At 40.7% G+C, this 15089-nt stretch overlaps 1 protein-coding gene across 2 annotated transcripts in view; it reads right to left on the bottom strand.

Annotated features, from left to right (window-relative positions):
* Window positions 1-15089, bottom strand: part of TRMT9B (tRNA methyltransferase 9B (putative)) — a 46435-nt gene that overhangs the window by 13673 nt on the left and 17673 nt on the right. The window contains exon 4 of one of the 2 annotated variants that reach the window (XR_008576787.1): window positions 13496-14692. Coding sequence is in view for 1 of the 2 variants with exons in the window: in XM_054823304.1 (XP_054679279.1) it covers window positions 13656-14692 (1037 nt within the window). In the remaining variant the exon portion in view is untranslated. Of the gene's footprint in view, window positions 1-9319; window positions 14693-15089 lie in introns of those variants that run through there. The other variant, XM_054823304.1, reaches the window with a different exon arrangement.

Here is a 15089-nt window from a genome sequence, read left to right as displayed (position 1 = left end):
GCTGCCCTCCCCACAGCACCTCTGGTCCGGCCAAGTCTGAGGCAAGGAGCAATCGGTCTTCTTCAATTGCCATTACGGCCAGTGACGCGGGGCCAAGGCTACCATTAAGGAGAGTCATGTCTGACTTCCCTTTTTGAATCCATATTGACACACTCCTCTCTCTGCTTCTGTCTTTTCTTCTCTCCTCCCTTTGACAATCATTTCCCAGTTTACGTTTCTGCACTCTTCTTGCACTCTCAAGATCTTTCCCAAGGACCTTTCCATGCCTCGCACTGTGAAAGGTGCTGTCTTCTTTTAGTGCAATGGCAGTTCAAAGGCTTGACGCTTCAGAGCTTCCTTGAAAGGTGTTGGATTCTGCTTTCCATTGCAAGGAGAGGTAGCTGAGGCACCCTCCACTTGAAAGGGTCAAATCCTGCTGCTGCTGGCTCAGGACTGACATAAAATAACCAAGCAGTGTCTCCATAGGCAAGGTCACCCTGACCCTTCTCTTGCTTCCTGCTTTCCGCTTTCCCCGGACTTGCTTGCTCATGGATCAGCTGTGTCAAAACTTGGGAGTTTGTGGGGGTTTTCTTGACTGGTGTTAAATGGAAAATGTAAAGCAAACAGGAAAACACAGAAGCACAATCAAAATACAAAAGTCATCCATTTGGTCTGATTATTTCAAAATACTCCTGGTTGGTACTCACAGAAAATAATTATTTTTAGAGCAGCCCTGTGTCTGCATTTTGCTCTCGAGTCTTTTCTGCGGCTAGGTCCTATTTAACCAAAGAAATAGATTGACTGACACCTTGTGGTGCTTTTCTTTCTGTTGTTCTGCTGAGTGTAACATTTTAGGCAGTGTTTAAGTGGACTTAGTACATATTACCATTACTGTAGGAAACAGGTTGCCTGCATTTTATATCTATTTTTATTAGTGTATACAAATATTCAGCATAATCACAGACAGGACAATCAACAATTAATTTTAAATATATACAGGGTCTTTGGTTAATGAAGGAGTCTGGTATTAGACCACAATACATCCCTTCCTCACACTGAGCAGATCAGTAACACATAGCTCTGGGAGCCCCTAAAGTGCTAATAAATAAACATAAATTCATTCTCAAAACTGACAGTCTTCTGGAGTTGTTGTTTCTACTAAACCAGAATTATTGATTCCCTTATTAATGATTTATGTGTAAATAATTAAGAACCGAAAAGTAATTTTTTCCCCCAAATTTTGATTTCTAATGGCATTAGAGAACTTCATGATACGGTATCATTTAGTCCGATTAACGATAAGAATGCGAAGATGATTTTGCTTTGTCATTAGTATTTGTAGATGCTTTAGACTCTTGTCTCAGTGGTCGCCTAATGTTCAGCATCTGTGAAGGGATTTTGCAATGCAAGACAAATGCCAAACATAGCTTAGCTGACTCCAGAGTTCCCACAGACTGATGTAGGTACCGTCACCCATATGTGCTTGTGACTAATAGATTTGATTGGTGCAATGCTGTGCTTTACAAACCTTGCTGAGAAATCACTTTACAAGGTCCAGCTGGAGAAGAATTAAACAGAGAGGATTCTCTTGCAGACAAAAATATCTAAATATAGTTCCCTGTTAGGGACAGGCTTTTGCATTCACTTCCTTAGGACAGCATGTCCGTTCTCCTAGTACCTCTGTCTCTACTTTCCAAAATAAGTTATCTGAACTGTCAGCTCCTGACTCGGAAAATCCATATTCCTCTGCCTTGCTCCCCTGTCTCAACTGAGTGGGATGTGGGTGTTTAGAGGTAATTGTGTATGTGATTTTTGATGGAGACTAGATCATAGAGTAAGTAGCTGAGAATAAAACTTGATACTACCAGCAGTGCCACTCACACCCAAATCCCAGAGATCTGAATGTTAGGTTCAATAATGATGATACAGAGGGAAGTAATGCAAGAAATTATGCAACTTGATCTGAATAGTCACCTTAATATATAAGTAGGTCTGGAGATGTTATTTATAATCCAAGCCTCGTTAAGGCAGTGCTACCCAAAAGTTAACTTGCCTACATAAAATCCCAGACTGATGACCCCATAAAGCTTCTGCACTCCAACCACACAGTGATCTAGGTCTTACTTCTAATTTTGCCTATCAAAATAATTAAATAATCACATTACATTATAGAAACAGTCTCTGTGTTCTCATTCCAATTTGTCATATACAATTTTAATAAATTCAAAGAGTTGTACTGAGTCAAATATTAAAAATTTAATAGTTACTTAAATGACCATTCAGCTCTTTCAACTATTCATATTTCTACAAGGAAAAGCAAGGACTTTAGCTCATAGCTGTAGATCCTGTGTTTATATTCCGTTTTTCATAACACTTAGCTACTTTCAGTTGGCCTCTAGCTGGATATGGGAAAGTCATCTTTTTCTGCAAGATTTTGGGGTTTTTTTTCCGTTTGGCTCATTTACCATCTCTCTGTCCCTACTTTTGGTCTCTGGGAACAGCAGAAACCACAAAATGTTTTTGATTATCCACTTAATCCCCTCAGGCACTGTAGTGTCTTTTGTCTAGACTTCAGTGAAACTACATTTATTTGTTGAGCTTTTAGTTCTCAATTTAAAAAAAAAGAAAGTTGAGAAACTTCCTGTGGTCCCTTGTATAGACTCTTGGCCAGTTTATATGAGAAAAACACTGCCTTATATTTCATGTCCATATTTTTGTTCCTTTCTCTTAATGTTTTTTAAACTAGTTTATTTAATATTTCTTTTTTAATTGTGGCATTCTCCAGCACTGTTAGGAATATTCCTAGTTATTGTGTTTCCATCCCCTCCCTCTCTTCCATTTCTGAATCCTTCCGACTTAGTCATTCAAACCTTTGCACTTGTTCTGAGGGGAAGCTGGCACATGAATGCCACCTACGACGTCATTAGCAATGGCCTTGGCAGGAAAACGTCACCTCATATTATTCTCTGCACGCACCCAACCAATCCAGGAATGGCCAGCTTTGGTACATAGAAACTGAAGGGATCAAAACAGCTGAAACATAGCCTGGTATTTCCTTGATTACGTTACCTTTCTTATAATCCCCTTGCATTTAAGAAAGGACATGACTCTATAGACATTAGAGGCTACAGCAGTAATTTTCATGCTGTCAACTCAATGTAACCAACGTAGCCTTCAGTGACTAACATCTCAGAGAAGACCACCCTACTAAATATACCTCGACAAGGATGCAGCTCCGATATGGACCATGCCAATGGTGGAACATCTTCATTGGTCATAGTTTGTTCCTCAGGATGTGAGGAGGAGACCATCAGTGTGACATCTCTCCAGTGATGGCCAATGGGTCAAATTTAGCAGTTCGGGAGTGTGCAATCACCTCCTCCTTGTTTGACCCTCCTTCCATTCCATGGTTTCACACAGGCATCCTGTAGCCCGTTCCATATAGGGAACAGCCCTTCTGACCCAAGCACACAAAGATACAACTTCCCCCCACTTTCTGTTTCATCTGCCAACCATCCGTTTCCATGCCATCATCCCTGAAATCTCCGTATTTATTATCATCAAGTGGCTCTCACTGCACATGACTTTTTCTGTATTTCAGACTTCAGTGTAAGACTGTTGAAACTGTTTATGTAGCTGCTGTATTAAATCTCTTTTTGGTATTTATCCACTTAAACATGTTTTTGATACTCTGTCTCCAGTGAGTTCTCATTTATGCTTCTTTACTCTCAATAAGCCAGAGCCTAACATGTTACCACAGAGACACGATCCAGCACAGATTGAAGGGCTCATGTGGGTAACCTGCTCAGAAACACTAATGGTTTGTTTAATATTTCATAGATATGTCAATTATAAATTCAGTTCATATTTGAAAGGCTCCTTTGCACAGCACTAAATCACTTCATGTTTCCTGTAAAGTCTTTACATGAACTGAAAGGCAAAGGTGAATCTGAGGACACGCAGGGTTGCATACAGACATTTCCCTACACTGGTTCCAAAACCCCTGCACCCCAATAGCAGGCATGCACTCTATGTGGCAAAATTCCCAATTTGGAGCTTGATCCAAACACCAGCAAAGTCTGTGGATGTAACTCAAAACAAATTCAGGTACAGAATCACATTTTTTTTACACAGGTAAGTTTGAAAAATTTCCTTTTACTCCATAATTTGGTACCTCTGGCTGAGCCTTAGATGTTTTTCATCGTAGCTAAGAATACAGATGCACAGTTTCAGTGCTTTGAATATTCAGCTCAAGGAGCAGGTGAGAACAGGTCACAGCCCCACTCTGCTCTTCATGCTTGGATTTTTATTTTTATTTCCTTGTGAATCTCAGGTAGAGGCTGGAAAGAGAAAGGGAGTTGGGTGTGCCAGTGGCTCACTCTTCAAGGGACTATGGAAATGCTCCTGGGAAACTGTGGTCAAACATTTGTTCTGCTATTAAACTGATGGTTCTACTATATATTTAGGCATAAAGTAAACCACACAGGTATCTTTGTTTCTCCTCTGAATCAAAGAAAGGAAGATCCCAGGCTAAACAGGCATTTCTAAGAACAACCAATACAAAGACCAGGGAAGTCAATGGAAGACTTTGAATCAGATTTTGATGTAATTACTCTCAAAATCAGGTCAGACTTTGCAGGCTTGAGCAGTTTTCTGTTACTCTCTTAAAGTGGTTCTCCTAGCACCCTTCCCTTCTTCCCTACTGCCTCCTTCCAAACATGCCCTGGCTCATTCGTACTGATGGGTTAGTCCTTTCCTCCTCATTATCAAATGGTTTGTTTACCTCCCAGAAACTGCACCAAGCACTAGTTACCATTGTATTGTAATATAAGTAAAACCTCTAATACATGCAGAAGGAAAAAAAAAAACAACAAAGAAAACCAAATGAAAAAGGTTGCATCAAAATATATATATGTGTGTGTGTATATACATATATCTCTCTGTGCCTGTTCATTGTTTAAAACAGGAGTTAGAGTAACGTTTTTAAATGGTCCAGTGGTCAATGTTGGAACAGCCAGTCTTCATAAAATGGAGAGGACCAGATCCCAAGAGGCAGCGAGTGCTCTTGACTGTTATTGATGTTGATAGGAGCTGCTACTGCTCAGTATGGGCAATGACCTTCATCAGGCTGTGTCACTGAATAAAACATCAATTTAAAGCAGCCTGGAGATCCTGTGTGTGACTTGCTCGCTATTAATTTCATCACCATTTCTCCTCTGGTGCTCTCTCGGACACACTGGAAAGCAGCTTTGGACAGTGGGCCACAAAACAGTCTGTTTTCCCTCTCAGCAGAACAGTTTAACCTCGTATTGAATGACTGTGCTTTCGCTGCGCTAAAGCATTTGTTCTAAGTGGCTAATTCCTCCTTTCACAGGAAACACTTTATTTTACCCAGTCCAAACATTCAGAACTAAATCTGACTGACCTGTCGGTCCTGTGGCAAGGAAGCAGGCCTGTGAAGGGTCAATTTATTCTCAGTAACTCTGACATATAGCATAGGCTCTTCTGTAAAGACACAGATGAGAGACATAGAAAAAGAACATGATGTTGCCTCACCAAAAAGCCTCCCACGAATGACTTTTATCCTGTGCGGGAGGAAACATCAGCTTTCAGTCTGATTGTGCACACACAGACTTCTTTGTTAGCACATTGGTAAGAGGCGGTATTTTCAGCTATAGGGTGAACATCTGCGTGTTTATGCTCCCCTTCTTTATCTTTGCCTTTTACTTGTGACAGTTTCAAAATGACTGAAAGCCATTGAGTAATCCTCTCTTCATTCGGGAAAGAGAATTTTAGATGCTGTACAAACTTTAACAGCAAGCAGTTAATAGTCTGCAGAAATCAACCTACTCTGTCACAACAGAAGAGGGCAACCTAATACCATCTCACTGTTCCCGTGTCCACATACCCCTCATCAAAGCAGAGCGTAGCACCTTGTCAACAGGGCTAAAGGGAGTGAAGCATTTATATCCAAGAATCTCTTCAAAGCTAGGAGCACCACTCGTAATATCCATATTTGCTTTCTTCTCCCACATTTCCTTTTCACTTTGGATATGATCACAACTGCTGAAGCCCCACCTGCTAGGGTATTTTTTGTTGTTGTTTGTTTGGGGGGGAGATTGGTTGGTTGGGGTTTTTTTTAAATCAGATTATTTGGACTCTATTTAAGACAAGTTTTCTCTGTTGGGCACTGGGAAAAGCAGGAGGTGCAGGTGCTGAACTGCCACAACAGCAACAGAGGCATCTGCCGTCCTCAAGCACCCCGAGCTCTAGGAAGACATAGGCATAGCTTAAGGAGTTCAAAAGGTACCTAAGTGAAGACAGTGATGACTAAATAACAGCTAAGAAATAAGGAGGAAAAAGAATTATGTGTAGATGATACCACTACATTTTGCAATATTAGAGATGTAAAGTGCATTAGAGATGTAAATATTAGAGATGTAAAGTGCATTAGAGATGTAAATATTAGAGATGTAAATGTAAATCCCTAAACTGGTCATTGTAATGAGATTTGCTATGATGCTTTGAGGTATTAAGGGTGGGTTTTTTCACTTTTGTCTTCAGCTGTCAGAGGTAGAAGTATGAAAACAGCCTGGAAGTATCATCACGAGTGGAGATTTAAAGGTAAAAATGAGAAATATAAACATACTTGTGGTAATCTGAGGTGCTACTGCTCTAGTAGTATGGATATATCTGTCTGAATAGAAAAGAGGTGGGCTGAGGTGGGGAGTGTTTGGAAGGAAATGTGCAGAAATAAGAAAACAAATGAAATTAGAAACAGAAATTAAATTAGAAACAGAAATGAAATAGAAATAGCGGAGCTCTTGCTTATTAGTCAAGCAAAGGGAGGCTGTGCAATTACATTCATAGAATCATTTAGGTCAGAAAAGACCTTTAAGATCATCAAGTCCAACCGTTAACCTAGCCCTGCCAATTCCACCACTAAACCATGTCCCTAAGCACCACATCTACACATCTATTAAATACCTCCAGGGATGGTGATTCAACCACTTCCCTGCACAGCCTGTTCCAACGACTGACAACCCTTTCGGTGAAGAAATTTTTCTTAATATCCAATCTAAATCTCCCTGGTGCAACTTGAGGCCATTTCCTCTTGTCCTGTCACTTGTTACTTGGAAGAAGAGACTGACACCCACCTCACTACAGCCTCCTTTCAGGTAGTTGTAGAGAGCGATAAGGTCTCCCCTCAGCCTCCTCTTCTCCAGGCTAAACAACCGCAGTTCCCTCAGCTGCTCCTCATAAGACTTGTGCTCTAGACCCTTCACCAGCTTTGTTGCCCTTCTCTGGACACGCTCCAGCACCTCAATGTCTTTCTGGTAGTGAGGGGCCCAAAACTGAACACAGCACTCGAGGTGCGGCCTCACCAGTGCCGAGTACAGGGGGACGATCACTCCCCTACTCCTGCTGGCCACGCTATTTCTGATACAAGCCAGGATGCTGTTGGCCTTTGTGGCCACCTGGGCACACTGCTGGCTCATATTCAGCTGGGTGTCGACCAGCACACCCAGGTCCTTTTCCACCAGGCAGCTTTCCAGCCACTCTTCCCCAAGCCTGTAGCATTGCCTGGGGTTGTTGTGACCCAGGTGCAGGACCTGACACTCGGCCTTGTTGAACCTCATACAGTTGGCCTCGGCCCATCAATCCAGCCTGTCCAGATCCCTCTGTAGAGCCTTCCTACCCTCAAGGAGATCAACACTCCCACTGAACTTGGTGTTGTCTGCAAACTGACTGAGACTCGATCCCCTTGTCATTGATAAAGATGTTAAAGAGCACTGGCCCCAGTACTGAGCCCTGGGGAACACCACTTGTGACTGGCCACCAACTGGATTTAACTCCATTCACCACAACTCTTTGGGCCCAGCCATCCAGCCAGTTTTCTACCTAGCGAAGCGTATGCCTGTCCAAGCCATGAGCAGCCTGTTTCTCCAGGAGAATGCTGCAGGCAACAGTGTCAAAAGCTTTACTAAAGTCCAGGTAGACAACATCCTCGGCCTTTCCCTCACCCACTAAGTGGGTCACCTTGTCATAGAAGGAGATCAGGTTAGTCAAGCTTTCTACATGCAAAGCTTTTACCAGTGCAACTATACTGGTTGTAGAGGTAACTGGGTAAAACAAATGCAACCCCAGATTGTGGGCATAGCGGAGGAAGGTCAAACCAGCTAGAGTGAACTGAAGCACTCAGCAAGAATAAAAGGAATCAAAAAGAGATCATGTTGCAATGAAATGATGGAGATATAAAGTAAGGAAAAAATGTTATCCCTAACCAATCTTCCTCTGCATATGCCTAGTCTTGGAAGTGTATGGGAAAGAGTATTGAACTCCAAGTGGTGGGAAAAAGCTGCATTCCTCCCTCAGCACAAGATTTCAACTAGACCCTCCAGAAAGCAAGAGGAGTCAAAACAGGGACCTCTGCATATCCTAAGAATGTCCAGCAGTGCCGATTGTGCTTCCTCTGCTGTGATTGCTCCCATCTTTGCCATTCCCCTTCATTTCTCTGTATACTTCCTACCTTTACTCTTTGTCCTTAGCCTTTCCCAAACTATATCAGATTTAATTCATTCCCTCTTCAGAAAGACCATTCCATACCCCCCAGAAATTACATCTGTTACCACCCTATTGTCCAGCCTGTGCTCATGCTACTTTCCCATCATCTAAATACTATTAGGTTACATACTCTGTCCTACTGGGCATGTATTAATACTTGGTCTGGATAGTGCTTAATTACTACTAGGTCCTTAGTCATTACTATAATAAACATATCAGTACAATAAGTGATCACTGCAATTGTATAAACACAATAAATGATCAATGCAACTGTAAAAACACTTTTAACACAGTATAGCTGTAACCTCACCAGGCAGTTGCATAATTCTAATTACCTTCTTTTTTCTTTTCTGATTTAAATTGGTGCAAAAAGAATGTCGACAGTCCCAAAGAAATACTTCAATGTTATCTTATGCCAGAAAGCTTAGTCCTGGATGACCATAAATAGATCAGAAGGAGCAGGAAATGTAGCTCTGTAGCAATTAATTCTGCTGACCATCCTGCTTTTCTATCATCAACAGAACATATAGTACTGATGTGGTTACAAACCACATTTCATCACCTTTATTTATCTAGTTCAGATAATCACATTTATGGCTAGGTTGACTGGGGTTGCCTAAAGTAAAGACAGACTCCTTGGCTTCATAGTAAATCACTATGCTTACCTGCTCTGTATCGTGTCCATGTGGTCTAACTAACAGAGCAAATAGCACTAACAGAGTCTTCCCAAATTTAACATTTATTAAGAACTTGCCCAGACACAGAGTTTCCAGTGGCTAATATATTTATTAACTATTCTGAAAGCACAGAAGTTCTGTAGGAAATAATATTTTAACCAAGTAGGATTCATTTTCTGTCAAATACTACAGAATAGGTTCCATGTACGGAGAAAGAATTGACTACAGAGCAGTACCTAAGCATGGTTTTGACCAGCAGATTGGAAGATAAAATCAACGGTAGCTGCCAGAATTCATATACTGTAAGAATAAGAAATGCTGAACTCACAAAAGAGATATACAATTGTATATATTTAACAGTGACACACTTCGTTTTCCTGGAGTATTAAAGTTGCCACAAATCCTGTAAAAGTGCTGAGCAAGAAAGCGGGTAGACCAGTAAATTCAACACAATGTCGATACTAATACAGCCCGAGAGTGATGTGAATACAGTCTGACGGAGACATGACACGGCAGAGAGGACACAGGATCAGAACCATTATTTCTATTCAGAATCTGCCCAGGCAGTTCACTAACAATATTCTGCTGGTGGAACATACACAGCTCTTCACTCGGCATTTAAACTGTGCGTGTAAGTAACTTGTATATAAATATGTACCAGAAAAAAATCTGCTAGAATATTTATAGCTTTCATTCCTCACCTGTGCTTTTAAAATTCCTACACCATAAGCTTGGAAGAAAGTAAATTAGTCACCATTAGTACAAACAAACAAACATACTTCTGCACTTCTAATATAAATATTTCATGTATTTAAAAAAAAAAAAAAGACAAAATGTCACTTAGCAAAGATTGCAAGTGTATTAGTCCTTCAAAAATAAGTCTGTTCAATTGTATCTTTTTTTATTGCAATTGTCCATTTGGATTATAGTCTGTAAGAGTAATAAGGTAGCAGCTTTTGTTTAGCCAGTTCAGACTGACAATGATACTAGTAAATTAAATTGTAAAAAACAGGACATTTTTTTTCATGTAATCAAGACTTCTCCACGTGCCACTTAAAGCTAGAAGAGCAGCTTAGGAGCAATCCTAGTCCACTGCAGGAGGAAGCAGGTTTGTTACTGGCATGGCTGGGGTCAGAGTATTGCCCATTTGTCAGACAATAAATACAAGAACACATTTGCCTTTTACCTTGTAACAGTCAGATCTTGTAGCCTGGATATTGCTGAGAGTTTTAGCATGCAGGGACAACTGGATTTTTTTTTTATTTATTCATTCATTTACTATAGACTTTTCAATGGTATATACATTTCTCTGAGCACATTAAGTATGTCTGTAAGCTACTACAGACTGGAATCTCATGGATTCTTCTGGAAATTACATTTTGCTTAAGATGGGCCTCATCAAAAGAGAAACCAATCAAGAGAGACATTCACCATGCTCTGAGTGAGGTAATCTGGCTTCTTATGAAATGATAAGGCTGTTACAGACCTAGGCAGCCTCCATAAATAGATGGGAGTCTGCATACAGGAACAAGGGCTTGCTCTGCAGACCTCACATTCGTGACCTCAGCTGACTGATCCCCAGTCTATAAAAATTATGTTACATGGTGATTATACGTCCTCAGAGGAAGACTGACTGAAAAGAAAGCAGTTTACCAAACGTCCCTTTTCCTTCCCCCAGGAACTTGCAACAATACTATCCAAACTTGTATGTAACGCAACTTAACGGCATCAACTCAAAACAAGAGAAAATCCAATACAGAAATAAATAATTGTGAAAAGCAACCCCAGGCAAGAATCTCAAACCAAACAAGGCATGGAAAGTCTACAAATAGAAAACCAGTTTAAAGTACCTCAGTGGCTTTGAGCTGACAGCTCTTTTTCATACAGCTGGTAGAGCAGGAAGTTTTTACTAGAGCCTGAAACATAGATTCAGCCTCTTACAAGTATGGTTAAGTCTCTATTGTAAAGAGAATGGAAGCCTTTTCCCTCTTAGTTTACACCAAATTTCATCAGCCTGCTTGACTACACACTGAATACTCCATAGATAGACTGCAGAAGTGCAGATAACAAAATTATAATGTTCCTCCTCCCAGTTAACTAAACCCAGCTGTCAGTTTAGATTAATAATATTTTATAAAAAAAATTACATATGCGTAATAGAGTTTCTGCATGCTGGAGTGTAGGGACAAACTTTCAAGATTGGAGATAGGATGATTACCTCCTTCCTAAATTCCAGAGATGCTGAATATCCACTGACACATCTTATCTGGAAGCATCTGAGTTTTCTTTTAAAATCCTCAAGCTCTGCCAGAAATTCCCAACAAATGAGGCAGGCCTCACCGGTCCAACATGAGCGCGTTGTGGATGAAGCGTGGAGCTCAGCACCATCCACGCTGGCTCTGCAATATGCCAGCCAGAACAGGCATTTTTGCACTGTGCTTCTAAACCTAGAGCTTAAGGATGCAGCAGGAGCCACTCCTCAGCCATGGGCAGCTGGACCCAGCAATGCAGGGAATATTGACACTTTTCTGAGGTAAGGCTCGGACACAGTGTCTGAAGAACCACAGCCCCAGACTGTATTGAAAATCATGTTTAGAGGGGAATTATATTTCTGAAGTCTCAGATGCATGGTTCTCTCACCACACTTTTATTTTCAAAAGGCAGTGGAGAGTGCAAGTGGTACAGACCCAGGAAGGATAAAGCACAAGGATCCCAAACTACGAGGAAGACAAAAGCAATTGTTCTACAGGCATCGCTCCAATAGATAAATCTATAATGCATTACCATGTGGTAATTCTCCTGGGCAACCACAGCTAAAATTACTCAGCACCATCAGGGCTTTCTACTGAACAACCCAAAATCCATCTACTTACACAGCACAGACTGGAAAAGTTTGGTATTTCACTCCTGTTGCTTTGTACTCAAAGTTACTTGATCATTAATACAGCAGGCATCTTAATTATGTGAGTCCCTAAAACTGCTGCATCAAAAGGGTTGATCTCTGGGGTGAATCTGTGCAGCTCCATTAAGGGTCATGAAATCACACCACCTGAAGATGTGTCCTACACTAAAACCACTGACTGTAAATAAAGCCTAAAAAAGGAGTAACTTCATGCTAACGAGGCAATTAACCTGATCCAGCCTTGTTTTGGTTGGTACCAATTACAGTTTCACTACTGATCTTCAGAAGCCAGGTGGATTTTATCCACAGCACATACAGCTTCACATCATAAGCCTCCCACTGAAAGGGGTGAGATTATTTGGGTGTAAAGAACTACGTGAGGGCAACTGCTACAATCCAGTGTAACTGGATGAAGACGAGGCACCATGTTCAGCAAAATTTATTTCTTACAGGAAATGGGAAAGTTGTTTAAGCAATCTATTATCATTTAGGTCTCAGAAGATTTGTTTAAACTGCGGAAGACAGGAATTTGTATTTTATATACAAACTGGACTTGTATCCTCTTCCTATCTACATTATTTAATGCACCATTTCATATATGTTGTCTTGTCAGTGAATGAGGAGAGCAAATATGACAGCTGACCAGCTATGCACTGGAATTTTTTTTAATTTTATCTTAGCTTCCCAGGCTTATAAAAAAGATATCTCTATCTCAAATATATGATATTTTCTAACCTTTACATAATACTGATACTCTCACAAATCCCTCTGACTTTCATGTACACATAACCAATGAAAAACCACAGCAAAGGAAATTAAGACGAAGTATTTGTGAGAGCTACCATATAAAACTTAACCTGCATCTGAGACACAAATTAGATTCTTTTTAAAACAAAAGTCCAAAATGCTGTTCAAAACTTGTTCTATCATTTGCTCCCAAATACAAACCTCAAATGACAGAATATGCAGAGCTTGTTTTGTACATAGTTTTTGCCCATTAACAACTCTACTCCAAACTACGTAGCACTGGGACCATGCTTGCTCCCAGTTCTGCAGCATGCACTCTAGCAGCATACAGTCAAGTACATTTTAAAATGTGCCTATGTCTCTATTTATAGGACTTCAAGAACAGGGAGTAATGTGACACATTTTCAGTGTTTGAAGAACAAAGCCTAAACTTGCTGCTGAGAGGATATTTCTCATAAAAGATGCCCTGATCCTTGTCTTATAAAAAGGTTTTATTTTTCAATAGAAAAGTATATTTAAAAACACAATTGTTTGCTAAAAGCAATATAAAACTCTCCAGTTTTTACTTCATAAAAGTTTAACAAAACATAAATATTGTTTACCACTTACGTTCCTATATACAGACCTTGCATTAGATGGTTAAATAGGTCAAGAGTTACTAGCTCAGAAATGAATGGCACATGACTACATGAGATTCAAATTCCATGTCACACTGCACAATCACAGGAACACAAGGAGCAGCTTAAAATCCTCAGTCACTGAATTCTGCTTCGTTCTCTTTACAGCTACGTTCCTCTTTTCTCTACAATAATGCACCAGTTTCCATGGTCATAGCAGGAAGAAAGTATCTGAAGCTCAGGTACGTTCTCTTCTACCAGGGAGCACAGCTCCCCTTCCCGAAAAACATGATAATAACGCATGAAGGCTTTTGTATCCAACGTGGCATCAGTTTGGTCCCCAACAGACACTGCTGAATCCAAAGCAGAGTCAGTGGAGTCAGTTGTTGAAGTTCTTTTGAAAAACTTGCTGGCATTAGATTTGCCAGCACCATCTATATTACAACCGCAGCTGCAGTCCCTGTCTTCCACTGGGCCGTTTATAAATGAAGCTTCTTCACTCTTGCACTGAGCTACACCTTGGTGTCCTCCATTTGAACTTAAATCTTTCAGTGCATCTGTGGCTGGTGACCACTGTGGGTTTTTGAGAGGCAGGCTTTCCACGAACACATCATCATCATCTAAACTTTGTTCTTTTAACAGTGCTCCATGGTGACCTAAATCCAAACTGCAGTGTCGCGAGTGCTGAATGGGTACGGTACTGTTCGCCCATTCTCCCTCATTCCTCAGAGGTTTCATTTTGTCAGTTTGCTTTCTCAGGGCTGATTCATCAAGTGATCTGGAGAAAAACCACGAGCGGAAAGACCTTCCTAGAGCACTATAAAATCTGTTTTCTTCTTCAGAAATTTTCATGCAGCAGGCTCTGGATAAGCAATGGTCCGTATTTCGGGAACGTTTTGAATCAGTTTCTGGCTGCAGATTGGTTTGGTAGCTGCAGTCAGAGATGACTAGCTGTGCAGGGTGTACGTCTCGGCTTTTTACAGCATGCACAAACTCACCCTTATCTCCAGATTGATTTGATTCTGAAAAATGCCGTGAGCACAAGGCCTTGTTCCAAGGAACAAACACGTCTTGTTTCTCAAAGCGACGATTCTTTTGTTCCATAGCCCAAACATAAATCATCATCTGCCCTCCGGGTATCAATACCCTTGCCATTTCCTTTATTGCTTTGATTCTCCTTTGTTTAGTTGAGAAATGATGGATCACTGTGAAAAAGGAAAGGCATTATGTTTTGAATATTAGTAAGGACATAGCATTTTCGTCTTCAACCCCTTCTACGTGTTGAATCATTTTAGTTGCCATATCACAAATATCTCTCACTGCAAGTCAGCAACACCGCAAGTTTACCCCAGAACGGTCTCTTTCACATTTCTGTTAAATGGAGAAAAGTAGGCAAATCCTAAAGAAGGAAATTTATTTCATTTCAAAATAGGGAGTCAAAGTAAGTCAGGCATATAAGCTGGGGGTTTCTGTTTCTCTACATGACCATAAAAGACCACAGCATGACGAGCTTTCACTTAGATGCCTGGCCTTTCGGTGAATTAGATAAGATTAAGGTTGACTTTAGATTTGGTACACATTTCAGACTTATCTTACTGGAAG

Source organism: Grus americana, chromosome 4 (assembly GCF_028858705.1).
Source record: "Grus americana isolate bGruAme1 chromosome 4, bGruAme1.mat, whole genome shotgun sequence".
In the NCBI taxonomy this organism is placed as follows: Eukaryota; Metazoa; Chordata; class Aves; order Gruiformes; family Gruidae; genus Grus; species Grus americana.
The sequence above is the reverse complement of the archived record's forward strand: the minus strand, read 5'-3'. Positions and strand labels throughout refer to the sequence as shown.